The sequence below is a fragment of the Eschrichtius robustus genome, chromosome 8 (genome assembly GCF_028021215.1).
Source record: "Eschrichtius robustus isolate mEscRob2 chromosome 8, mEscRob2.pri, whole genome shotgun sequence".
Taxonomy (NCBI): domain Eukaryota; kingdom Metazoa; phylum Chordata; class Mammalia; order Artiodactyla; family Eschrichtiidae; genus Eschrichtius; species Eschrichtius robustus.
The window spans coordinates 112,424,787-112,452,497 of record NC_090831.1 but is presented as its reverse complement, the minus strand read 5'-3'; the positions used below and the strand labels follow the sequence as shown (position 1 = coordinate 112,452,497).

The following is a 27,711-nucleotide window of genomic DNA, read 5'->3' as shown; positions in this document are numbered from 1 at the left end:
AAGTGATGTTTTAAATGTCTGGTTATTACATAGTCCCATTGTAGTCCCATGTTTATTTAGCACTAAAATAATGTAAGGGCCATTTTTTAAACATAGCTAATAATAACTACATGGATTGTTACCAGAGTCAGTTTCTTCAAAACTTATTCTTGTATTTAAATTCTTGAAGTCCTTGTTAAGTCTATTCACTTTGATAGTAAAGATTATTTATAAAGGCAATTCAAATTTAAATACTTCCTGTTTATTTGCACACACATATGTACATGTATATATAAATATATGAGGCCATAGAGCAAAACATAAAATTACTATATAATAAACTACGTGAAATTTGTTTTATCAAAGCTAAGAATAAAAGCTGAGTTTAAACTCTTTTTGGGTTGATAAGCTTTGACCCTTTCCGTTGATCTTTTTGTCCCCACCCCGTATGTTTATTTGATTATGAACCTATGCTATTATTTACCTCATTGGTTGCTAACTCTGTAGTACATTATGTAAGAATGAGGTTATTGTAGTAAAAATTTATTTCAGATGCTTTTAAATACACATCTTTATTCTCATTAAAAGTGTTGTCATTCTAATTAAAGTCATATTCTGGGTTTATAGCCCCTAGAGAATTCAGAGCAGAAATGTAAAATTTAGATGATCTCTTTGCTACATTTGTTATTCCCTGAATATAAAAGTAATGTTTCTATTGAAGGAAATCTGAAAAATATACAAAAGCATAAAGAAGAAAGTAAAAATTGTATGTGATCTCAATACGCAGACGTTTTCACTGAAAATGATTTGCTGTATCTTCCTTGCAGTGTATATTTCCTTGTAGTCCTTTTCCTTCCTGTGAATGTATATATACACAAAATACATTGGTTTGTTACATTTTAAAACTTAATACCCATTATTATGAATATTTTCCCATGTTATGAAAGCAATTTTTTATGACTGTGTAGTATTCCATTATATGTGAGTATTTAAAATTTATTAAACCAATCTCCTGCTGGTGTATATTATCTTACTTTCATTTTGGTGCTATTATTTATAATACTGTGATGAACATTTTTTCATGTAAACATTTTGGTTATAGTTTTGATGCTCTTAGAACCGCTGAGTCAATGATTGTGAGTACCTATTTCCTTGAATTGAGTATTTTTTTCTGCACATTTACCAATTTGATAAACAAAAAATCTCATTTTGATTTATAGTTGATTAATATAGTGAACTTATGCATTGTGAACTCGTATCTCTTTGCCATGTTTTATTGGTATTTAAGTGTTTTCTGTGCAGTATATAGACTGGCTTCCCCCATTAGTTGACCAAGTCTGTTTGTTTCAAAATACTTGAGTTTATAGATCAATTTTGGGAGAATTTATACTCTACAGTATAACACTGAATCCTCTCAACCATTAGTGTGGTATATCTCTCTATTTAAGTCTTTTGTGTCTCTCAGGAAAGATTTTTTTTGGTCTTTTCCCTGCATTTTTAAATCTGATCTCCCACCATCATCTCTTCCCATTTGAGAATCCCTAGGCTAAAAATTAAAGAACAGTGTTAGAAAGTGGTGCTAGCAGGCATCCTGTTGCATTGCTTTTATAGAGGTATCTCCAGTGTTTTATTCTCTCTTAAATATGATTTTAACCATTTATTTGAGATAAATTTTTAATCATAATGTGAAAATACCTTGCTATTTCTAATTTATTGAGCTTTTCTCTTTAGATTGGAAGTGAAAATTGGAATTTACCAAATATCTTTTTAGCATTTTAACAGTAGTTAGCTTTCTTTAAATTTTTTTTTTTTGTGATCCCTTATTAATAGATTTACTAATATTTTATTGACTTTGCCTTCATATAAAGTGTAGTCAGAGCACATTTGTAACTGTTTCAGTAACAGGAGAGGAGCGTCATAGCAGCCACAAGTTGTAGAGGAAAAAAAGAAGAAAAAGGGGGATTTAAAACAGTATGTCCATTTGATAACTTTGCCCAAAACCAGTGCAACTGAACCTCAGCTAGGACCAGAATAAATTTTGACATAGTTACCTTTGTTTTTCATAAGTACATGATATAGGAAGGTTTTTGGGGGAGGGAGAAAGGGTTGTTTTTTGTTTGTTTAATGCAAGTCCCCCAAATTTACTAAGGACAGTTAATGGCCCAGGTTACAGAGAGTTGTGGGTTTGTTGTTTTGTTTTTTTTGACAGCTCCTATAGCTTGTTTTCTTTCCATGCCAACCCCTGTAAGAGAGTAAGTTTGACTGTCAGTATTACTGAAAGTCTGCTTTGGTCTTCATTTCTACGTTGCCACCATACAAGGTACAGGGGTAGGGATGAATTTGTAGATAAGTTTTCTACTTCCCACAGGGAAGACCTGCCAAGTTAGAATGATGAACAGTACAACTCTTTCTATGGTCCTACCCTACAGAGAACGTTTTTCTTATTCAAGATAAATTGAGAATTAGACTTTCCAGGGACACAAAGAAAAAGAATGGTTCCTTTTCCTCTTTTCTTGGCATTCCTGTGTAGTGAGTAGCAGTTTTAGAAGAATTGCAAGAAAGCAAAACTTGGAACTTTATAGATTGACATTAAACTTAAAATGTACTTTTTTCATTTGTAATTAATCCAGAGTACAAATATTAAAAGTATCATAGCTACTAATCGTCACTGAACCCTGACATGGTCCCCTGATACACATTAATGTTAGTAAGTGAAATTTTCTACAATATGTCTTATTCCTATCTCACTTAAATGAATAATAAATTAGAGGGTGTGTGTCATTTGTTCTTCACACACACATCTCCATTATTATGAGTTTGAGAGTGTATCAGTCAGATTGAGTATTGACTGTAGATATGCTGTTTTTCTGTATTAGTAAGTTTCTTTGAAATGATGAATACAAATGTAAAGAATGGGGAGTAAAGGAGCCATGCAGTAGTGATGCTTATGGACTGGATATTTTGTTTTTAAGTTTGAGGCTTTGAAATACCTTTATTTACATTGAGGCACTATTTGTGCACCAACTGAAGACTGAGACAGGAATAGTAGTAGCTAGATGGCTGCTATATGCCCAGGACAGTGCATAGGCCTACCTACAAGTATTTGGGGGACAGATTATGGGGTGTGCAGATCACTCAAGGTAAGTGATTCTGACTTGATGTTGTGGCTCAAAGAAGCCACCGTTGAAGGAATCGAGATGTTCAGCTTTAGATTTAGGTAGAAAGAGGGTTGAACAGAAATTTGGTGTCTTCTGTGTTCATTTAATCTCCTCAGTAGTCCTGTGTGGTAGACATCACTGTTATTTTACTACTGGCAAGAATACCAAGTCTCAGAGAGTTTAGATAATTTACCAGTATCCTACACAAATAAGTGATGGACCAGATTCTGACCTAAAGTCTCTGTCACTTTTAAGCCCAAGCTCATTCTCCCACTCTGCCATTTCTTAGTCTAGAATAGGCGAAATTTAAGACTCTAACATGAATTAAAAACTCTGACATGAATCAAACTAAATCAACTAAATGAAACTATGCCATAACTATATATAGTTTGACCTTAAAGATCTCTGGTACTTAAGGCTTAAATATAGTGGATGTACTATAAATTCCAAGGAAGGTTAAGCAAAACCTTCCCTAAACCACAGATTGGTGGCAGTAGAGGATAAGCTAAAGGAAAGGTGAAAGGAACATTTCTATAGAAATTTGTCAGTTTTTATCACATTGAAGGAAAATGTACATCTTTAAAAAATATATACAACTATATTTTTATTGAAAGTCAAATATAAGCTCTGATAGACGGAAGGCATAGCCAGAGTGCCTTATTTATTTAGCAGAATGGGGGTAGTCACAGCGTGAAATCCTGTTCTTATGTCCTAACATCATTTGGTAAATCCCTGAGATTTAGAAAGGATATGGTCCAAGACTGTACAAAATAGTCTCAGTAGAGCGTGTTAAATCACGCATAGGCTTCTGAGTATCTGTGAACTCTGAAATTTTATGTAAAATGTGTGTGTGTGTGTGTGTGTGTGTGTAAATTTTTCTGGAGGAGGAGCAGTATAAAGCAGTAATTCTCAAAGTATGGCCAAGTGCCATGAAAGGTAGCCTATATTTTTTTTGTAAAATGGATCCCTAGAAAGGCATTCCCTTTTTTGAAATAGGTAAATGATTTGCAATTCCCTACTTTTATTTTTGTATAAAACTAAGGGCTGCTTACTAGTAAATTAGGTAGATAGTAAAGTTTGCTAAAATTGGATATTTACATTAAAATTCGTGAATTTTGAGATTTTTCTGAACTTATTTCTCAGTCTTTCCTTATTTTTCTTAAATTTTATTCCCATGATGTATTTGGATATATAAAGTTACTGCACATGTACACATACATACTTGGAAAACTAGTAAGTCAGCTCTGGTATCTTGCTCCACCTAAGTAGAATATTTTCAAAAAGGATAGAGAGCTACTGGTATTTTTTCCAGAGGGTGGGTGTAATGAGTGAGGGGAAGGGAGGGGAAGGGTTATGTTGGGAGGGATGGGAGGAAAGGGTTAGAGATAGAGTTTTTGGTGCCCTTATTTCTTAGAATAGAAGAAAAGGCACATCAAATGAGCAATTGTGTGTTTAAATTCAACTTAGTATCTTTTTAAGATCAAACTTTATTACTGAAATACAAAATTATAATGAATAGATGGAGATTTTGCTGTTGTTTTTGAAAGCTTGCCACAGTCTTATGATATGTTTAGGATGGTGGATGTCCATCTTTCAGTTTTAATATTAAGGATAATTAATTTTTTGTGCTTACTAGTAATCAGAACATTTATTTTCATTCATATTTGGTATGTCCTGGAGTTATGAGAAAATTCCAATTAGAATCATATTTGCCAACTACAGTTAGTCTAGGTTTATTGAGGCATTTTTTTCTTGCCATGTTAATTGTGTCATGTTACTTAAGATGTGGCCATATTTTAGTAGCAAAGTGATATTTTCAATGTTAATGTATATTTGAAGCCCCTGTATCAAAATAAATTCTATAAAAGCAAGCTTCCTGTCTATAACTTAAATTCGTCCTTTGCAGTAGCAAATGTTTATCTCAGTTATTTAAGACTCTGGTGAGCATGAAAAATTAAAATGAATTATTCTCAATAAATATGGGAATATTTCGGAGCGGTGTGAATATGTACTTGGGTATATAGTAACATGACAGAAATTTGGAAATGTCCATTATATTGACATCCGGCTTAAATTTTACTTTATATTCAAAATGCAACAAAAATTAGTACAACCATGACTACTATTTTTATCTTGTGAATGTGAGAAACAAGGGAACTAGACTTCCTCAGTATTTTTCCTATCCCACTCCCAGTTCTTAAAAATGATTTTTTCTTTGATTCTTCTACTACGTGACTACTTGTTTTATGTTGCAAATTTTAGAAAGCAGCCAAGAGACTATATTTAGGAATTTGGTGCTGTCGCCACCAAGGAAATAAAAGGAAATCAAACTCAAAACTGCCCAAAGGGCCAGTTAGAAGGTAGCAGAGTTGGCTGAGCATCTGAAGATCCAAACAGAGGCACAGCTGTGTCACACTACCTGCTTCAGATAGTTGTGAATTTTGGTTTCTTTATCTGTAAAACAGAGTATTTAAATTTGATATTAATGATTCCTTCTGGCTCTAAAGTCTAATAACTTCAGAGACTTTGAGGAGACTTGATGCCTTTTCACTGTGTTCCTTTTCCACTAGTGCAGTGATCATCAGACACGAGGTATCTCAATTTGGACTAACTGAATCAGAATCTCCAAGGACAGAATCTAGATATATATATACTCTATACTTTCAATAGATAAATGTAAATATTTATATTTTGAAAAGCTCCATAGCACCAGATTCCAACTGTTGGGTTAATTGGAAAATATTTAATCCTGAGAAATCTGTAATTTCACCATAGGTTTCAGAACTATTTAGGACTAGAACTTTAAAAAGATTTTTAATGAGACTGTATGAAAACACGTTTACAAATTTTTGTCTGCAAGGATTTATACACACAGCATTACCTTCTGGCAATAATATCTTGATTGTGTTATGAACCCTAACTACCTATTAGAATTTCTCAATCCCACTTGAAGCCAGTGCTTTTCAGTCAACTGTGTGGTACAGGTGTCTCAATTTCTCTTTCCCTTCGTATTATTACTGGACAGCGATGATTCCAAGGCTAACATGCTATTCTTCCACTTCTTAAACCAACTGAACTATGAGTGTGGCTGCAGCCAGGACCTTGCGTGTTTGTTACTACAGCACAACTTGCAAAAATTCTGTTGGGACATTCTGGCCTTTCCTTGGGGCCATACCTAATTGGCTGAGACAATCTTTGATCTCTTTAATTCTGATCCAGGCTCAGAGGGCTCATTCGGAGCAAGGAGAGGCAGACCTCGAAGCACCTGTGGAAAGCCAGCATCATGAGATTGAATCCTGGACCCTAGAATTAAGGGCTATGATGGAGAAGCTGGTGAAATCCATCGGCCAACTGAAAGACCAGCAGGATGTCTTCTGCTTCTGATATAAGACCCAGACCCCAGTGAGAATACCCTCTTTGGACACCCGTCAGACCAGACAGCAGCAGCTTTTGCAGGAAATTCTCAGTGAACTGGACTAAAGGAGAAAGGAGGTGCTAGATGCCTCCAAAGCACTGCTAGGCCGATTAATCACCCTAATTAATGGAAGGTCCATCAGCAAAACACCTGCATTGGAGCCCCCCTGGACGATGGGTTGGATCAGCTGGAGAAGTGTTCACAGCTGGAGCAAAGTTGTTTCACCTGAATCAGCTGCTGAAGGAACTCAGTTGCCTGGTTAGCTATCAGGATGACCTTCTGACTAAAGGGGTGGACCTGTGGAAGGCCCCATACACAGAGTTGCTTTTAGATCTGTTCCTAGCCTTTGTGGTAGAAACCCAGCCCTATGTTTCCTAAACTCCCCATTGACCCCTCATCCTCAAGACGGGGAGGAAGTTCACTGTCCAGACGAGGCTGCTGATGAGATTCCAGGAAGTGGAATCTGACAGTGGGTGACTGACTGCAAAAGTCTCCACTGACTGTAAGCTTCATCAATTACAGTCATCCCTCAGTATTCACGGGGATCAGTCCCTTAGGATAACAAAATCCTCGAATGCTCAAGTCCCTTATATAAAATGGTGTAGTATTTGCACATAACCTACACACATCCTCCTGTGTACTTTAAATCATCTCTGGATTACTTATGCTACCTAATACAATGTATATGCTAAGTAAATAGTTGCTGGCACAAAAGAAATTCAAGTTTGCTTTTTGGAACTTTCTGAAATGTTTTCTCCTCTGAATATTCTTGAATCTGAGGATGTGGAACCCATGGATGTTGAGGGCCAACTGTACAAAGTTTCCAGAAGTTCAGCATTCTGACTTCAAACCAGAAAACTTTGTCCCCCAAGAAGGAGCAGAGTCAGGGTTTAATTTGGGACTCTGCCTGCCTGACTGGTGGAGCCGTGTGCAGGTGGTTCTGGAAAGGGCAACAATAGGGGACTGCTGGGTGCAACAGGAACCACACATTTATCAGCTTCATGGTCGGATGCACCTACCAGGATCTGAAGACAGATACCCTCTGTGTGGTGATTATTTCTAACATGAACCTACTCTTGATTGCCTGGTCCTTGGTTCTCTGGTTCAGTCTGGTCAGCTCACATCCCTAGAATCAGCAATTCTTTTCCAACACCGCCAGGAATGCCAGCTGCTGAAGACCATCTCTGGTACCTTTCTGTTGCACTTAAGTGAATCATTGGGAGGGGGTATTACCTGTTCTTGGTTGAACGATGATGAAGTACAGCCCTGCACCAGGAGGTACTGCAGTCATTCGTGCTAACTGAAGTCATCCACCACTACCAACCTCTTACTGAGGCAGACTTACCCAAGAACCTGCTGTACTTCCTCTACTCCTGAAGCCCCAGGGATGAGGCTTTTGGGTGCTACTACCAGGAGAGAGTTAATCTTCAGGAACAGAGGAAGTAACCTGAAACATAGGCTCATTGTGGTCTCTAACAGACAAGTGGATGAGCTAGAACAACCACTAGAGCCAGAACTTGAGTCATTAGAGCTGGAGCCCACACTGGCACAGGGGGCCAGAGCTAAGCCTTGAGTTAGAGCCACTGCTTGAGCAGGGCTGGATCTGGGACCAGCACTGGAGCCCACACTAGGCATGGTATCACAAAGAGTGCCAGAACCAAACCCAGGACCAGTACTAAAGCTGGATCCTGTTCTAGAGCCATTCCCAGGGAACCCCAGGAAATAGGTCTCTATCGTCATTAGTAAATGTGATATTTATTAAAGTTTGCTTTCCTTTCTTAACTGTCTTGGCATGATAATGGGTGGATGGATGTTGAATGTAAAACAACAAATTTGTTAGTATGACAGAGCTTAATGAAGAAGGAATTTGGACACCTGATGCCAGGAGAGTTGTGAGAACCCTGACCTGTTAGTGGTAGCTTTGAGATATGTGTTTTCTGTTCAGCCATCAGAGTGCAGGAAGTTCACATTTATTGCAATTAGACTTCAGAAATACACTTTTTCTTTCTTTTGGGTTTATACATGCATTTGCAGGGAGTCCCCCATCTTTATTTGCCGTTTTTGCACTTATAGTTGCACTTACTGTGGCAGGTTTAATTTTAATTGACCTTTTACCTAAAAAATAAAACTTTCTAGTTATATCCTTATTCCTAAAGCTCTCATTTATTATTCCTTGAATTTGTTAATTATTCTTAAAATAAATTGAAGAATATACTAAAACTGAATGGAACTTAAGCTTACTAATATCTTGCCCTGATCCTGATTTTTCAGCAGCCGTCTTTGGATTGATGACAGTGATCTAGAAATTTTGATCTAGAGATCTTTGATAAAAACCTTCCCAGGTAAAGTGTTAAGTGTTAATGAATCACTGCTTATGAAACTGCAGTTGGCATGGTGGAAAAGATGATATAAGTTATCCTAATTAGTTGTAATCCAGAAACAGTCTCAAGATTTAATTCTGAATGTCATAATATTTTCATATATTGCCCTTGACATTAGCAAGATTGACCTCATCTATATTGAAGATTATTATTTAGTGCTTTTTAATGGTGGTGACTGAGGAGGTGAACCAAGATCAAGACACTGAAGTTCTTCCTATGTAATAGCTTGATTTCATCCTTCTGTTTCTATGACTGCTCCTTCCTCTCAACTTGAAGCCTGTATTCCCTTATTATAAGAATAGTGCAAATTTGGGGAAGGTGGCAGAGTAGATAGCACCCGGAATCAGTCTCTCCACCTGGACAACAGTTGCACTTGCATAATCTGTCTGATGTAACTATTTTGGAACTCTGAGGTCTTTTGAAGGCTTGCACCTTCCAGGGAAAGACTTGGCAGTTAACTTCGGTCAATTTTAGCTCTTAGCACAGTAGCAGCTACCCCTCCCCCACCCCCAGCCACACGGCAGGTGCTATGTACATGTTCCTGGAGCAGCTTGCATATAGCTTGCGGGAGACAGGGTGGAGAAAGAGGACCATGTTCTCAAATATTGAGGATCTCTGCTCTGAATGCTGATTATTGCTTCCGATCACAGGTGCAGACAAAGAGGCAGGCAGTCATTGTTGCACCTTCCCCTAGTTGCAAGTCCCTTCCTCTCTGAAGTGATTTCAGGGTATTTAAAGGACTGACACCCTCCTGCCATACTCCTTTAATTTTTGCTTTTTCCCCTTTTGGGAACCAGACACTAAAGACCTAGGACATTCGAAAACAACCACATGTAATGGGGAAAATTAGAAAGTGACTGCATGTCCAGGAAAGGCTCAGAATAGACCTGAGAAGACCTTAAGTTTACACCTAAGACCAATTCTCAGCACAGAGACAGCCTACAACAATCAAAAAAGAAAAAAACAAAACAACAACCAGTAACAAAAAGAGCAAACACTGGGGAAGGGGAAGAATCTGATTTCCAGAGGTACCACGTTACTAGATAGATTTCAAATGGCCAGTGTTAAACAAAAAATCAGACGGCGTACAAAGAGAAAAAAGAATGGTCCATTCAAAAGAAAATAAAACAACAGAAACCATGCCTGGAAAAGACCTAATGGCAGATATACTGGACAGAGTCTTTAAAGCAACTCTCTTAAAGATTCTTAAAGAATTAAAGGAAAATGTGGAGAAAGTCAAGAAAGTGATGTGTGAACGAAAAAGGAAACATCAGTAAAAGGTAGAGGGACTTCCCAGGTGGTCTAGTGGTTAAGAATCCGCCTTCCAGTGCAGGGGACGTGGGTTTGATCCCTGGTCGGGGAGCTAAGATCCCACATGCTGCGGCGCAACTAAGCCCACGTGCTCTAGAGCCTGCATGCCACAACTACAGAGCCCGCGTGCCACAACTAAGACCTGATGCAGTCAAATAAACATTTTAAAAAATAAATAAAAGGTAGAAATTTTTAAAAGAAACTAAAAAATTCTGGAGCTGAAAAGTATAATAATTGAAATGAAAAATATTCTAGAGGAGTCAAATGCAGATTTGAGCAGGCAGGAGAAAGAATCGGCAAACTTGAAGATAGGGTGATAGAAATTATCTAGTCTGAAGAACACACACACACACACACACACACACACACACACACACAAAGATTGAGGAAAGGTCAACAGGGCCTAAGGGACCTGTAGGACTCCAAGTGGACCAGCAGATGCATTACTGGAGTTCCAGAGAGACAAGAGAGAGAGAAAGATGCAGAGAGAATATTTGAAGAGATAATGACTGAAAACCTCCACAATTTGCTAAATATAAACATTCAAGAAGCTTAACAAATTCTAATTAAGGTGAATTCAGAGATCCACAGTGAGACACTGAGACATGATAATCAGGACAAAGGAGAGAATCTTGCAAGCAGCAGAAGGAAATCATCACATAGAAGGGGATCTTCAGTAAGATTATCAGCAGATTTCTCATTAGAAACTTTGGAGGCCAGAAGGCAGTGGGCTGATAGATTCAGAGTGCTAAAAGGAAAAAAATACATATATACACCAGCCAAGAATCTTCTGTCCAGCAAAACTGTCCTCTAAGAGTGAGGGAGAAATTAAGACATTCCCAAATAAACAAAAGCTGAGGGAGTTCAGGACCTCTAGATCTGCCCTGCAAGAAATGCTCAAGGAGTCTTGCAAGATGAAATGAAAGGACACTGGATGGTAACCCAAAGCTGTATGGAGAAATAAAGATCTCAATAAAAGTAAATAAGTGAGCTATTATGAAACCTAGTGTTATTATAACAATGGTTTGTCACTATACTTTTTTCTTTCTATATGACTTGAGGTTAGTACATTTAAGGTCCAGTACTTTAATGTAAAAGCTAGTATTACTGTAACTTTGGTTTGTGACTTCAAATCTTGTTTTCTACATAATTTAAGAAACTGCATTTAAAAGAATTATTGGGGGCACACAATGTATGAAGGTGTAATGTTGTGACATCAGTAACCAAAAGGGATAGGGATGAAGCTGTGAAAGAGCAGAGATTTTGTATATTATGAAAGTTAAGTTAGTGTAAATTTAAGGTAGACTGTTGTGACTTTAGGATATTAAATGTATTTCCCATGATAACAACAAAGAAGGGAGCTCTAGAATATACACAAAAGGAAATGAGAAAGGAATTTAAACATTTCACTACAGAAAAATCAAACATAAAAGAAATGGGGAGTGTGGAGGAAGCTATAAGGCATATAGAAAACAAATAGCATGATGACATAATAACTCCGTATCACTAGTTAATGTTAAATGTAAATGGGTTCAGTTCTCCAATCAAAAGACAGGGATTGGCAGAATGGATAAAAATACACTATCCAACTATATGCTGTCTACAAGAGACTCACATTAGACCCCAAAACACAAAGAGGTTGAAAGTGAAAGGATGGGAAAAGATATTCCATGCAAATAGGAACCAAAAAAGATCAGGGGTGGCTATACTAATATCAGACGTAATAGACTTTATTTATTTATTTTATATATATATATATATTTATTTATTTATTTATATTTATTTTTTGCTGTATTGGGTCTTTGTTTCTGTGCGAGGGCTTTCTCCAGTTGCGGCGAGCGGGGGCCACTCTTCATCGCGGTGCACGGGCCTCTCACCGTCGCGGCCTCTCCCGTTGCGGAGCATAGGTTCCAGACGCGCAGGCTCAGTAGTTGTGGCTCACGGGCTTAGTTGCTCCATGGCATGTGGGCTCTTCCCAGACCAGGGCTCGAACCCGTGTCCCCTGCATTGGCAGGCAGATTCTCAACCACTGCGCCACCAGGGAAGCCCCGTAATAGACTTTAAATAAAACAGGATTATATGAGACAAAGAAGGACATTATACGTTAATAAAAGTTTCATTACAGCAAGAAGATAGGACAGTGATAAACATTTACACACCCAATGACCATCAAAATATATGAAGCAAAAACTGACAGAATTGAAGGGAGAAATAGTTCTGCAGTCATAGCTGGAGACTTCAGTATCCCACTCACAACAATGGATAGAACAACCAGACAAAGCATAAGGAGAGGATTTAAACAACACAAACTAACTAGATCTAACAGGCATATACAGAACACTGTACCCAACAACAGAATACACATTCTTCTCAAGTGCACGTGGGACATTTTCCAGGATAGACTATATGTTAGGCCACAAATTAAGATTCAATAGATTTAAAAAGATAAACATACCAAGTATCTTTTCTGACCACAATAGGATGAAATTAGAAATCATTAACAAAAGGAAATCTAGAAAATTGTGGAAATTAAACAACACTTTCAAACAACTAATGGGTCAAAGAAGAAATGACAAGGAAATTAGAAAATACTTAAATGAATGAAAATGAAAGCACAACATAGTAAAACTTCTGGGAAGCAGCAAAAGTGGTGCTAAGGGGGAAATTTATAGCTATAAGTGCCATCATTACATTAAAAAAAATAAGAAAGATCCCAAGTCAACAATCTAACCTCACAGTTTAAGGAACTAGAAGAAGAACAAATAAGCCCAAAGCAAGCAGAAGGAAGGAAATAATAAAGATTCGAGCAGAGATAAATGAAATAGAGAATAGAAAAACAGTAGAGAAAATCAATGAAATCAAAAGTTGGTTCTTCAAAAATATCAACGAAACTGACAAACCTTTAGCTAGGTGAACTAAGAAAAAAAAGAGACATCTCAAATTACTAAAATAAGAAATTAAAGTGGGAACATTACTACAGATTCTACAAAAAATAAAAAAGATTATAAGAGAGTACTGTGAACAGTTGTACGCCAGCAAATTGGATCACCTAGATGAAAGGGACAGATTCCCAGAAACATAAAACCTACCAAGACTATGTTACAAAGAAATAAAATACATGAATAAATGTATAACCAGTTAGGAGATTGAATTAGTAATCAAATATCTCCCAACAAAGAAAAGTCCTGGACCTAATGGCTACACTGGTGAATTCTACCAGATATTTAAAGGAGAACTAATACCAATCCTTCTCAAGTTTTTCCCAAAAATTGAAGAGAAGGGAATGATTCCTAACTCATTCTTTGAGGCCAACATTCCCTGATAACCGAAGCCAGACAAAGACACTGTAAGAAAAGCAAACTTTAAACCCCTAATGAACATTGATGCATATGTCTTTAACAGAACACGAGCATACAGAATTCAGCACATTAAAAGGATTATGCACCAAGACCAAGTGTGGTTTATTCCTAGAATGCAAGGATGGTCTAACATGTGAAAATTGAGCAGTGCAATATGCCACATCAACAGAATGTAGGATAAAAACCACAGGATCTCTCAATAGATGCAGAAAAAGCATTTGACAAAATTAAACACTCTTTCATGACAAAAACAATTAACCTAGGAACAGAAGGAAGCTACTTCAGCATAGTAAGAGCCATATATGAAAAACCACAGTCGTTTTTCAATGGTGGAAGGACTGAAAGCTTTTCCTCTGAGGTGAGGAACAAGGCAGGGATGCCTGCTTTCACTACTTCTGTTCAATACAGTATTGTATTTTCTAGCCATAGCAATTGGCCAAGAAAAAGAAGAGACATTTAAATTGGAAAAGAATAAGTAAAATTATCTCTTTTTGCAGATGGTATGGTTTTATATGTAGAATATCCTAAAGATCATACACACACACACACACCTGTTAGAACTAATAAGTGAATTCAGCAGTGTAACAAGATACAGAGTCAACACGCAAAAATCATTTGCATTTCTGTACATGAACAGTGGACAATCTGAAAAGAAATTACAAAAGCAATTTCATTCACAGTAGGATCAAAAGAATAAAATACTTAGGAATTAACCAAGGAAGTGAAAGACTTGTACAAGAAAACTATGAAACATTGCTGAAAGAAATTTTAAAAGCCACATAAATAAATGAAAACAACATCTCATGTTCATGGATTGGAATACTTAATATTAAAAAGTCAATTCTACCCAAAGCAGTCTACAGATTCAATCCCAATCATGTCAAAAATCCCAGTGACATTTTTTGCAGGTAAAATATCCATCCTAAAATTCATATAGAATCTCAAAGGACTCCAAATAGCGAATATAATCTTGAACAAGAAGAATAAAACTGGAGGACCCACACTCCCTGATTTCAAAACTTATACAAAGCTGCAGTAATCAAAATAGTGTGGGATCAACATAAAGATAGACGTGTAGACCAGTGAAATAGCCCATAAATATTAACTGTCACAAATATGGCCAAATGACTTTTGACAAGGGTACCAAGGCCAGACTCCTGGGGAAAGGACAATCTTTTCAACAGATGGTGCTGGGAAAACTGGGTATCTACATGCAGAAGAATGAAGTTGGATCCTTACCTAACAGCATATTCAAAAATTAATTCAAAATGGATCAAGCACCTAAATTTAAGACCTAAAACACCCCCCCCCCAAAAAAAAAACCTTAAGAGAAAGCATAGGACAAAAGCTTCATGACATTGAATTTGACAGTGATTTCTTGGATATGACACCAAAGGCACAGGTAACAAAAGAAAAAATAGACAAATTGGACTTCATGAAAACTTAAAAATATTTGTAAGTCGAAAGACACTATCCACAAGCTACAGAATGGGAAAAAATATTTGCAAATTATATATCTGATAAGGATTATTAACCAGAATATGTAGAGAGCTCCTAAAACTCAACAACAAAAAAATCAAATAACCCAGTTCAGAAATGGGCAAAGGACTTGAATAGACATTTCTCCAAAGAAGGTATGTGAATGGCCAATAAGCATATGAAAAAATGCACAACATCACTAATCATTAGGGATATGCAACTCAAAACTACAATGAGACATCTCATACCCATTCTCCTCACACCCGTTAGCATAGCCACTATCAAAAAAGCAGAAAACAAGAGTTTGAAAGAATGTGGGGATATTGGAGTCCTTGTGCACTGTTGGTGAGAATGTAAAATGGTACAGCTGTAGTGGAAGATAGTATGGCAGTTCCTCAAAAAATTAAAAGTAAAATTACCATATGATCCACCAATTCTTCTTTATATACATGTAAAAGAATTGAAAGCAGTATATTGAAGCGATATTTGTACACTTACGTCATAGCCCCATTACTCACAGTAGCTTAAATGTAGAAGCAATCTCAGTGTCCATGGACAGATGAATGGACAAGCAAAATGTGGTACATATATACAATGTAATATTCAGTTTTAGAAAGGAAGGAAATTCTGCAGTATGTTACAACATGGATGAACTTCGAGAACATTATTGTTTATGGAATAAGCTAGTCACAATAAAGACAAATACTCTGATTCCACTTATATACAAGGCATTTAGAATAGTCAAAGTCATCTAAATAGAAAGTATATGGTAGATGCTGGAAGGAGGGGAAAATGGGGAGTTGTTGTTTAGTGGGTATAGAATTTCATTTTCATAAGATTAAGAGTTATGCGGGTGGATGTTGGTGATAGTTGTACAACAAGGTGTGTGTATTTAATACCACTGAAGTGTACACTTAAAAATGGTTAAGATGGTAAATTTTATATTAAGTGTATTTTACCACAGTAAATTTTTAAAAAATATTGCAAGTTTATCTCAGATTATCTGAATTATATTCCAGCCTGTTCTTCATGCTATCACCAAATTAATCTTTCTAAAACACTACTTTATTTATTACATATCATTTCTGTGCTCAAAAAAATTTCCATTGACCTGTGGTGTCTTATCTTTCTATCCTTACCTCCCATTGTTAAAATCATCCTATATGTTAGCTTAAACTAATTACCTTTCTCTCAACCTTTTCTACGACCTTTTGATTCTTGAAACACTTGCTCTTCCTACATTTAATGCTGTTTTTCCCGCTTTCCCTTCCTCCTCCCAATGTGCAGATCTTTTTAAGGACCTAGTTAAATGTGAACCTCCCTAGGAGACTTTTCCTAATTGCCCCACTTGGGGTGGCTCCTCTTTTTTCTAAAGATTTATGGCATTTAGTGTTTAAACAGTTCATTTAATAGTTGACACTGGCTGATATTTGTTGGTGTGTACCTGTCTTGTTTCCCCAACTGCCTCTAAATTAAGTGGGCTCAGTGCTGTATCTTAAAATTATTTGTATTAGCCACTTGACAATAATATGAATTGATTTATTGATATACTGTGAATAATAAGTAAAGATGCTCTTCAAGTAAATTTCAGACTTATCAATCAGATTCAAGAGCATCTGGCAGTGTTTCTGCAGAAGATACACTTGGTATTCAGGTTGGGTTCTTGTTAAATTTTTCTAGAACAATTAAATGTGGTACCAGTAAGTTGTCTATTTGTAAGGTGACTTTGTATATGTTTCCAGGCAATAAAATAATTTTGAGAAATTTGGAATCTTAAATTTTTTTGCTATAATATTGTATCAGAAATAAGTATTAGTGTATGGGTACTAATACTTATCTTTTGTTCATGTGCTGGGTTAAAGTTAGTTGTAGAAATGACTTGCTAGGTCAGTGTTATAATGTTTATAAAGATTTTTGTTTTTAAGTCAGATGAGTTAAAATGGACTTGAAGTTAGCAAATCTGTGTTACTTTACTGTGATACTGCATTTTCTCTTGTGGAAGTCAAGTTTTACTGTTTTAGTTTGAGGCAATAGTTTGCACAAAAGTTTCTTTCTGTTAGTCTCCTGTGTGTGTGTGTGTTTGTGTGTGTGTGTACACTTACATACGCCTTCTCTAGGGTTATGATTAGGATATTGAAGTATTAAAAAAAGGTATTGCCTTTAAGAACCTGTAGATAACATTTCAGTAACTTTTACGCTCTCCATTAAGCACCTAGAAAAATAGGTGAGTATTATTTCAAGAATTTTAATGGGGAAGTGTTTATCATGGGCACAAAACTAAATAATAGATTAGTATCCATTTTAAGCAATACTTTTTTTTTCATAAGCTATTGTTTCACCCGTTGTTTTTTGAGAATCTAATCAGACTGTAAATTGCTCAAGGATAGAGATTTTATCTTATACTTCTTTGTGTCCCCAGCATCTAACCTAATGTCTTACATCAGAGTGCTCCAATAAATGTTTAGATGATAAAATGTCTATTTTTCTGGCTTTGGTTGTGGGGAATAAATGTACTCTGATTTGACTTTATTTTTTCCTTTTTACAGCCCCATTGACAAACCTTCCGATTCTCTCAGCATAGGGAATGGTGATAATTCCCAGCAGGTAAGATTTTGATACTGTATTCCTTCATTTATCTGCCATCTGCTGAAACAAGACATTCTATGCAAGTGAATTTTCTAGATAGTTAAAAATACTTTAAATACTGAAACAATTTAAAAACACTTTCAGTGGACATCTGTATTAAATGTATTATAATTAGCCCTCTTTTTCTCCACAGAATAGAGCATAATTTAACCCTTTCTTGATGACTCAGAATTATCATTATGACCATATGTTATTGTACTGTGTGCTAATACATTAGTGTCCTTGGAGTCCCTGATATTCTTGGTCTTTTTGACCCTACATGAAATGGTCCCAGACTAACATGCCTTCTGCATTCTTGATTTTGAGTTGTTTCTCTGCCCCATGCTCCCCTTGTCCCTTGCTGTCAACTTTAATTTTCTTTTCTTTTTTTAAAATTTTATTGAAGTATAGTTGATTTACAATGTTGTGTTAATTTCTGCTGTACAGTACAGTGACTCAGTTATACATATATATATTCTTTTTCATATTATTTTCTACTATGGTTTATCACAGGATACTGAATATAGTTCCCGGTGCTATACAGTAGGACCTTGTTGTTTATCCATCCTATAGATAATAGTTTGCATCTGCTAATCCCAAACTAACTTTAATTTTCTATTTCTCTCAGTGAACTTGCCCCCAAGCTTTCCCCCTTCCCTCAAATGACTTTTGGCTTTGAAATGATAAACCAAATAGTTAAGTTCAAAGTTGCATCCACTATGATACAGAATGAGGTCCTGATCTTTAGACCATGCTTTGTATCATCTTGTCTAGTTGCTAGCTTTTCACTACTTAAGTTTCTGTACACCTCTTACTTTGGTTTCAAAAAAAAAAAGTGTAGTTCTAATCTCTTCTGTAAAGAACAGCCAGTTCCCCACAGTGTGAGAAACTTAGAGATCTAAAATACATTGTTTTTCTAAACTTGTTGTTCACAGTTTCCATGAAAGAATTTGAAAATCTGTATATCCCCTTGTATATTTTAAGTTAACATTAAATTTTTTTTCATAATAAGTTAAAAATAGCTGCAAAGGATGTAATTTCCAGCTTATTATAAATTTTGGTATTTTTAAATAAACATGCTACATTGGGTTTTAATAAGTATCTGAGAGATTTAAGTATCAGAATGTTTTGTTTCTCCCTCATCCATTTACACAAGCTATTCTTTAACAATCAGAAATTTTACATCATTCCTTGAACTCATTTTTTAATTTTCACTGGCATTACAGAATTTTTTCTTAATGCAATATAGTTTATGCTTGGGACTTCCCTGGTGGCTCAGTGGTTAAGAATCCGCCTGCCAATGCAGGGGACACGGGTTCGAGCCCTGGTCCGGGAATATCCCACATGCCACGGAGCAACTAAGCCCGTGAGCCACAACTACTGAGCCTGCGCTCTAGGGTCCGCAAGCCACAACTACTGAGCCCACGTGCCGCAACTACTGAAGCCCGCGTGGCTAGAGCCTGTGCTCCGCAACAAGGGAAGCCACCGCAATGAGAAGCCCATGCACTGCAACGAAGAGTAGTCCCTGCTCGCCACAACTAGAGAAAGTCCACGCACAGCAACGAAGACACAACACAGCCAAAAATAAATTAAATTAAAAAAAAAAAAAAATATATATATATATATATATAGTTTATGCTTGATAGACATTCTCTCAAATAAAAGTAGATGTATAAATTTTGAATTGGAAATAAAAATATTTTGTTGACACATGCCAAACTTCTTTCTTCTGAATTTTTATTTATAGTATTGATTTGATCAAAGCAATATATATATAAGTATAGAGTTTGATTAAAAAATTAAACATAAACACTAAAATTGTATTGGAAATTTACCTCTTAATGAAGTGGATAGGGCATTTTAAAATTAGTTTTTTTGTATCCATGGATGAATATTATCTGTTGGTACAAGGAGATGTTTCAGCAGCAATCTAGTCATGTTTTCATTTTTCTAAATACAGGTGCTGAAACATCTTGTTCATATAAATAAGTAGATGGAAGAAAGAGTTATATCAATATCACTCAAATTTTTGAACTCCTTGTGAATTAAATACCTAAGAATCATATTAAGATTTCTTATAAAAACTATTTTTAATGATGCTTTTGGAAATAGCTTGATTAGATCTTCTTTCCATTTTGTTCAGAACTGAAGTATTGGGAATCATCTAGTTTGCCAAAGAATCTAGTCATTAGAGTCAGTCACTGTGTCATCACTAATCTTAATATTTCTAATAAAGTTTTGTTTGGCTCCCAGAAAGTTTTCACACTTGGGCAAGATACTATAGTTAGATCCCAGAGAGTGAGAAATAGTATTGTCTTTGTAAAGTAAGAGAAATTAGGTTGTAAAAGGAGAGGATACTGGCTGTGTCTTTTCAGGAGGGTCAGTTTTATAAAAGAGTACATATGTAAGTTGATGGATTTTTTTGAAAATTTATGCTCTCATAAAAAAGTCTTTAAGTACCCCAGTTTTTGAAGATCACTATTCTAATACCTTTCATTGCAAGCCTTTTAAACTATGGTTTATTACATTGTATAAACTTATATTGATTATTCTTTTCTTTTTCCATTTTATTTAGATATCTAACAGTGATACACCTTCACCACCACCTGGTTTATCAAAATCCAATCCAGTCATCCCTATCAGTTCATCCAATCACAGTGCACGGTCTCCTTTTGAAGGGGCAGTAACTGAGTCACAGTCGTTATTCTCAGACAATTTCCGCCATCCCAACCCTATCCCAAGTGGGCTTCCTCCTTTCCCCAGTTCCCCACAGACATCCAGTGACTGGCCTACAGCACCAGAACCACAGAGCCTCTTCACATCAGGTATATAACAATACTGTGTGTGTTAGTAATTATACTCAGACTAAAATGAGACCTTTGCTGGATGTGTTTTTATCCTTTTTTTGTCCACTCCCTTTTTCATAAAAATGTAAACTTTTAAATGGCAAGGAATTGGATGCTTAGGTAAGTAGTTCTGTGACCTAGAACTTACCATGTTAACAGACAAATTTCTCCAGAAATCAAGGGTTAGATCATTTTTCCAATAATCAAATGCTTATTCCTCTAGGAAGTATTAAGGGCTTACAATTTTTAATTAGATTTGTGTTTGTATAGTTATATATTTTAAAATGTTTCCCCAGCTGACAAAGAAGTATGTTAGTTAATTTTTAAAGTTACATTTTGAGACATTTCCAATTTCATTCATTGTAAGTTCTCGTTAATGTGAAGGATAACACAAAATCAAGACAATTTAAAAATACAAAGATTAAATGGATACTTTTTTCATTAAGTTATAGTAGTAGTATGTAAAGCATATATTCAAAATTATACTTCGTCTTTGATAAATACATTTCAAAAATAAACTTTACTAATTGAATTCTGTTATATTTATTACTTTATTTCATTTAAATGACTTATTTTGGGTTTTGATGATGACTAGTTGAGAGTATAATTTGGGTTTCGAATAGTACTTTGTTTTCTTTGATCAGCAAAATCAGTCTATATCATTCAGTTTTTGAAGTTAGTAACTTATGGATGAAATCATTGCTAGAAGTATCTGAGGCCTTTTGTAATTTTACAGTCGTAATGTTCTAAGAAATTACGTAGATTTTGCATATATTTGCCTTTGTGTTATAGTATGATGTTGCACTAGTGTGGAAGTGAGCTATATATTTTAAATTCATCACTGATTTTTTTTCCCACCAGAAACAATCCCAGTATCGTCTTCTACAGACTGGCAAGCAGCATTTGGCTTTGGTTCTTCTAAACAACCAGAGGATGACTTGGGTTTTGATCCCTTTGATGTCACTCGAAAAGCCTTAGCAGACCTGATTGAAAAGGAACTGTCAGTCCAAGACCAACCTTCCCTTTCGCCCACATCTCTTCAGAACTCCTCTTCACACACTACAACCGCCAAAGGTCCGGGCTCTGGATTCCTACATCCTGCTGCACCTACAAATGCCAACTCGAGTCTCAATAGTACCTTTTCAGTCTTGCCACAGAGGTTCCCTCAATTTCAGCAGCACCGAGCGGTTTATAATTCATTCAGTTTTCCAGGCCAGGCAGCCCGCTATCCTTGGATGGCCTTTCCACGCAATAGCATCATGCACTTGAACCACACAGCAAATCCCACCTCAAATAGTAATTTCTTGGACTTGAATCTCCCGCCACAGCACAACACAGGTCTGGGAGGGATCCCTATAGCAGGTAGGTTCATTTATAGCCTTTGAGAATTTGTGAATAACTCATGCCTTCAGGTTGTTGGGTGGGTAGGGAGGGAACTTTTGAGTAACAGAAAGTATTTATCATCAGTCTTGGAAATTTCAATGGGAAAAACTCTTTATCATAATCTAAAAAAATTTTAATTAGATGGATGCCTTGTAATATTGAGCTTTATAAGGATGGTGGAGTATTATACCTAGTTATTGCTTGGAAGCATTTTACTTAATAGAATAGTTACCAGACTTTCTTATGGCATATAAATGCAAAAAGACAAAGAAAAAAAATGGGCTCTGAAATTATGGTGCCATAAAGTCCAACACCATGGTAAAAATTCTGATTGTACATTCTAAAAGTAAACTGGTTCAAAAATTTTTTTACAGATGGTAATTAGTGAGAGCATGAGGGATAAAGCCACTCTCTTAACTCCTTTTGACAACTTACTTATTTTGACTGATAGACATGTACAAACACACACACACACACACATACATCAAAACTGTGCTATATGTTAATAAAGGACTTAATATTTGAGAACTCTCATTATTAATGTTTCACAGACATATGTGTATAAGTATACTTTCTGTGAAAAAGAAATTGTTCAAGGAGAGATATTTTTCCTTTTGGTCTGTCATGTTTTTATTTCTGGGGTAAATATTAGGTTCCTGTAAGTGATGCCAGAATACTTCTGGTTTTGTACTGCTACCCTTGAAGGTTTCAGAACTTTTGGCTTTTAAGGTCCCATATGATATTTATTAGATCAAGTGACTTCTATATCTAAAGGAATCTTTCTTATTAATAGTTTTTCAAAATTTAATTTGGGCTTTAGATATGACTGGTAAAAGAGTTTGTTCTCTCCTGGTTCTCTCAAGTAGAATAGAACAGTCCTTCACTCTGTTATATAACTTATAAAATTTATTTTTATCCCTTTTCATGGCCTTTGTGATATGACATGGCACAGCATTATTGTAATAATGTGCTGTTACCAGCAAAGCGTTCGTTCTCTTGTTTTTAGCAAGGTTGATAGATAAATTTACAGAGATCCGTCAAAATTCTTTGGCTCTATTCTCTTTGTGACCAACAACATTTCATTTTCAAGACAAGTAGTTGGGTTAAGAGAGTATGGTTTGTGGCTGTTGATACAGTGAAGTTAATTTACACATAAGCATGATAGCACCTAATGTAGTGGTTTGCACATTGGTGGGACTCATGTTATTTGTTCATTTGATATGGTAGTTAGTAGGTAATCGAGAGTGACATTTTTCATTCCTCTTCTACATGATATTCACTTGTGAAACACTAAGTGTTCAGTTCCTGGTACTCTTTTTTTCATCCACTGTAGACAGCATATTAGAACGTAATTGTGTTTTGTTTTGCTTTGTTTCAACCATTTAGAAATGTGGCATTTAAATTACTAGTAGTGTATCTCATAACATTATAACACTAAAAGTTAAAGTTAAGTTCCCCTAAATATTCTAAACATTTAACAATAAAATATTAAACCAATACTATAAGTATTTGGGTATCTGTTTGCCCAACAATGAACTGGGCCATGTGGATAATACAGAATAAGTATAAAATATGGCTACTATTTCTAGGTACTGTACAGTGTAGTTGACGAGATAAAATAAGACTGTGTATGAAAGTGGTAACCATATGATACTGGAATCCAAAACACATCAGTGGAGCCTATAAATTGTTGGGGAGGCTTCGTTGAAGAAGTAGGAATTGATCTGTATCCTGGATTCGGGTTAGCAGGAGGGAAAGGAAAAAACCTTTTATGTTGATGGAAACTCCTGAATAAAGGTATAGCGGCAGGATTTAGTATGTCATTACATTAAGAAGCATTAGAACTGCCTTCTATACCAGGAGGTCCTTCATATATTTTATACATAGAATGGATGAGAGGACGGAGAGCTCTGACGGTGAGGCAAAACAGTATGGACTTGATCTGATAGGAAGGAGGATGCCTTTGTGGAACTAGTTCTTAGCTGTCTTCATTGTGTACTTTTATTTGACTTATTACATGACCATCTTCAAAAATTATCTGTTCTTCTGATTTCATAGTTATCATATTGTCCATTAGTACAAAAAGAGCAGTTTTAAACCAAATATTTCAAGCCAGTATATATTCTGGAAATGCCACAAGGGTGATGAGTAATCACTGATTTTTGAGTGTAGTTGTCCTCATGTTAGTCATTTGAAATCTTCATCTAAAGTAGGTGCTTTATGAAAAAAATGTGGCATTAAATTATGGTCCTATCTTGGTGGGCTTTTCTTTTCTTTTACCGTATACTCAACCATAGAGCATAAAATACATTTGTTTTCCCAGAAATTCTAAGAATGAAGTCACCGACTATAGGTTCTGAATCATTGTTGTATTTTGTGGGAGGTGGGGAGAGTTTGTTATTTCAGATTTTCAGTTTTTGACTGTGCATACTAGCTTGGTATTTAAATGGTGACTTATGATTAAGCTTATTGTTAGATTACTTTTAAGGCTCTCATGACCAGAGAAATTTTAGTTTTAATGTACCAAAATACTTAAAATTGTTATCAAGAGTTATAGAATCCTTCCATGGCTTGTAAATATTTGACACATACCTCAGAAAGCTGAATGTGCTGAGCCTCAAAACAGAATAGTTTTATAATTGTAGCCAGATGATTGAGGATTTTCAGTAACAATTAGAAATGACAAACTAAAATTCTGAAAAACTGTGTACATCTTAACTGTGAATTATTTGAAGCAATTTAATAGGTAGGCAATATCTGCCTCCCACCCCTAGCTGTAACTCAGTTGTACTTGAGTTGAACTATTGAAAAAGGCCTAACTCTGTATTCTGCAGTGAATATCATGGTATCTTACACAGGGTAGCTGTTAAGTGCTACATAGTGGAGAGTACATACTGTTTTAGTGAGGCCTGCCACTTTGAGATATACTTAGACAATATTCAGTACTGGAAAAGGCATGTATATTTATTCTTTAGATATGTAGAGCAAAATGAGGCTCCTGACCTTTAGGAGTAAACACTCAGAGGTGTCAGTCTTCTGTGTATCATACAGAAACTATATCTATATTTATTATATATTTGTATTTAAATTTTAAGTTTTGGTTTGTTTCAGTTAATTATTAAAAATTGATACACTGAAACCTATCATGGGAAGGACAGTTGCCAGAGGTTTGACAGAAACATGGTTTCCATTTCCTCTGCCAAATTGAAATCATTTTTGTGTTTAAAATTAGTTATTTCCTTAACTAAGTGAAATCTTTTTAGCAGCATTTTCTTGGCTGCATATTCAGTTTGCTAAATTTAGAAGGATTTTTGGAATAAATATTCTTGAGGGAAAACTTTGATCAGTGGGCAGTAACAGTGAAGTCCATTCAGACCTTTTTTATTATTGGAACCATGTGCTTTTGTTTTAAAAAGTGACTTTTCTTGTCCTGAAAAGTGACCTACCTTGTTCAACTCCTTCATTTTAGGAATGGCAAAGCTGTGTTCTGGAAAGGTTAAATAATTTGTTAAAAGTCACACATTCAATTAGTAGTAGAATTAGGATAAGAACCCAGATCTCAGATTTAGTAACTGAAATGGTTTTTCATTACAACATTGATGTTCTCCTTCATAAATGAAAATTACTGGCATTTACTTTAACATGGCTTTCTTCCCATAGTAAGTGATTTTTGCTCTCACACACTTGGGAGGTCCCTTTTTATCAGCAGTATCTATTCATGAGACAATTGGCCCATCTCAGGAATATGACCTGTAGTTACAAAATAGAATGAATTTCATTGACTTGATGAAAATTAATCTCTTGCTTAGTTCTTATGAGTACCACGTTCTCACCAAGAGCTCTAGTCTAAAATTTCCTTTACACAGCCTCCTTGCTATGTATTTGGGATTTATAGAATCTTTGCCAATTTACTGAAAAACTATGAAATAACCTGTTCTAAAGACTGAAAGTCTTTATCTTCATGTTATCAGTTAAGCTGTCTTTCCAAGTGTAACTTTGCAGATTTGTTTTTCAAAGAACTCCCTGCCAAGATGTTTTTATTCCATAATGCTAAAAATTATTTGGAAAACAAATAATAGTCTAAGTCTGTAAACATTGTTGTTTCAGAATATACCTAGAAAAATATTTGAAACCGTTTAGGATTAGATTTTTGTTCATGTTTTTGTTCATTTGAATTTTACTTAAGAGAGGGCATTTAAAAAAAAATTCTTAGTTTCTGAATTAGCTGTTTTAACAGTGACTTGATTGAATTTTGAGTCACGTGTGAAACAAGTCACTTGTAGTCATTATCAATTATAATTGGGAGAACTGATCTCATTTCATGTACAGTTCTCTGACCTAGAAGTAGTCATCTCCCTTTCAGTCAATTGGATCATTGTTAGCATTTTACTATTTTCTGATTACTTCAAAAGTGCACATTGAATTTTCAGATGCTGTATGGTAATTTGCTAAATTAATATTTACGTCTTTTTATTTCTTTTTTCTAAACATAATTACTGCTTTTAAAACATGGATTTGTCATTTTTCCCTTTTAAAAAATCACATTTTCACTTCTGAGAATTTAGTTTTAATTTTTTCACAAAATACTGCTTACTATTAGGAGTGTCTAAATATATAAGGGGTCCAATTGGCTTGGAAAAGAATGGCTTTCCTGGTCTCTTTTTTTTTTTTCCTTTCTGTATATTTATAATTCTAAATCTATTATATTTGTTCTTAAATCTGACATAGTGTTAAATTTAAGGGTGTGATTGGAGTATAACTACTTTCTAGGTACTTGATAAGTTTATATTTTAAAATTCATGTCTTGTTTCACACCCGCATTCCAGCCATTACGCATGTATTTTATATATGTATCAGTATTCCAAATATTGAAATCATTTTTAAAGGGACTGTTAACAAATCTAGTCACCCATAACTAGACCATGACTGACTTTTCCACAGGGGAAGAAGAGGTGAAGGTTTCGACCATGCCACTGTCAGCCTCTTCCCATTCATTACAACAAGGACAGCAGCCTACAAGTCTCCACACTACTGTGGCCTGACAACAGAACTGAGAGGAGAGGATTAGACTCTGGGGTGCTTGCATGGGCAACCGGATTTTTGCATGATTCCTTTCTGATTTTGCATTTAATGTATACACCCAAAAGAGCCAATATAAACGTTCCTCATGCCTACAACTAGTGTGTTACCTCATAGTTGCTAAAGTATTTCTTCATTAGGCCTTTAACACAGTTTATTAGCTTAATAATTTTGGCATTGTTTCTCATGAGTGATACTATTTTTTAACTCACACAAATAAACTTGTAGTACTAATTAAGATCCCAGGTGAGATTAGCTAGAATTGTTATTTTGGCTCTATTATTGAAAATATTCAAAGATAATGGTAGTTCCTTGTTTTCTGATTTGTGAAAAAATGGTAATATCCTAATATATTCATGAAAATTTGAAAGTTAAGAAGATAATGTCTTGCATTCTTTGACTACTTGAGAAGAAAGAATACATATAAAACAAAATTGGTGGTGTCATTTAATGCTCAGAAGGATGTTGTCAGCAATTGTTTGTAGTTGTATGGATTTATCCTATATTATGCATTACATGTTTAGAAACTGTCTTTGTTCTCTCTCATTTGCACATTTGCACTTTCTTTTTGAATGGTTGTTAATTATATAGAGACGCTTAAGAGATAATTATTATAGACTAAATGCAATATAATCTCTTTTCTAATGCACTGCCTAGTATACCGGGAAATGCCTCAGAAACAGAATTTCAACTTAC

General features: G+C 35.4%; 1 protein-coding gene and 2 pseudogenes across 7 annotated transcripts in view; all 3 read left to right on the top strand.

Annotated features, from left to right (window-relative positions):
• The window catches only part of CNOT4 (CCR4-NOT transcription complex subunit 4), a 140,721-nt gene that overhangs the window by 87,410 nt on the left and 25,600 nt on the right, over nucleotides 1–27,711 (top strand). For 5 of the 7 annotated variants that reach the window (XM_068549515.1, XM_068549513.1, XM_068549514.1 and 2 more), the window contains exons 8-10: nucleotides 17,629–17,686; nucleotides 20,283–20,532; nucleotides 21,415–21,915. In XM_068549515.1, the coding sequence (XP_068405616.1) occupies nucleotides 17,629–17,686; nucleotides 20,283–20,532; nucleotides 21,415–21,915 (809 nt within the window). Of the gene's footprint in view, nucleotides 1–17,628; nucleotides 17,687–20,282; nucleotides 20,533–21,414; nucleotides 21,916–26,877; nucleotides 27,270–27,711 lie in introns of those variants that run through there. The other 2 variants (XM_068549518.1, XM_068549517.1) reach the window with 1 other exon arrangement.
• Nucleotides 6,216–7,215, top strand: LOC137768725 (signal transducer and activator of transcription 2 pseudogene; annotated as a pseudogene).
• On the top strand, nucleotides 7,616–8,433 carry LOC137768724 (signal transducer and activator of transcription 2 pseudogene; annotated as a pseudogene).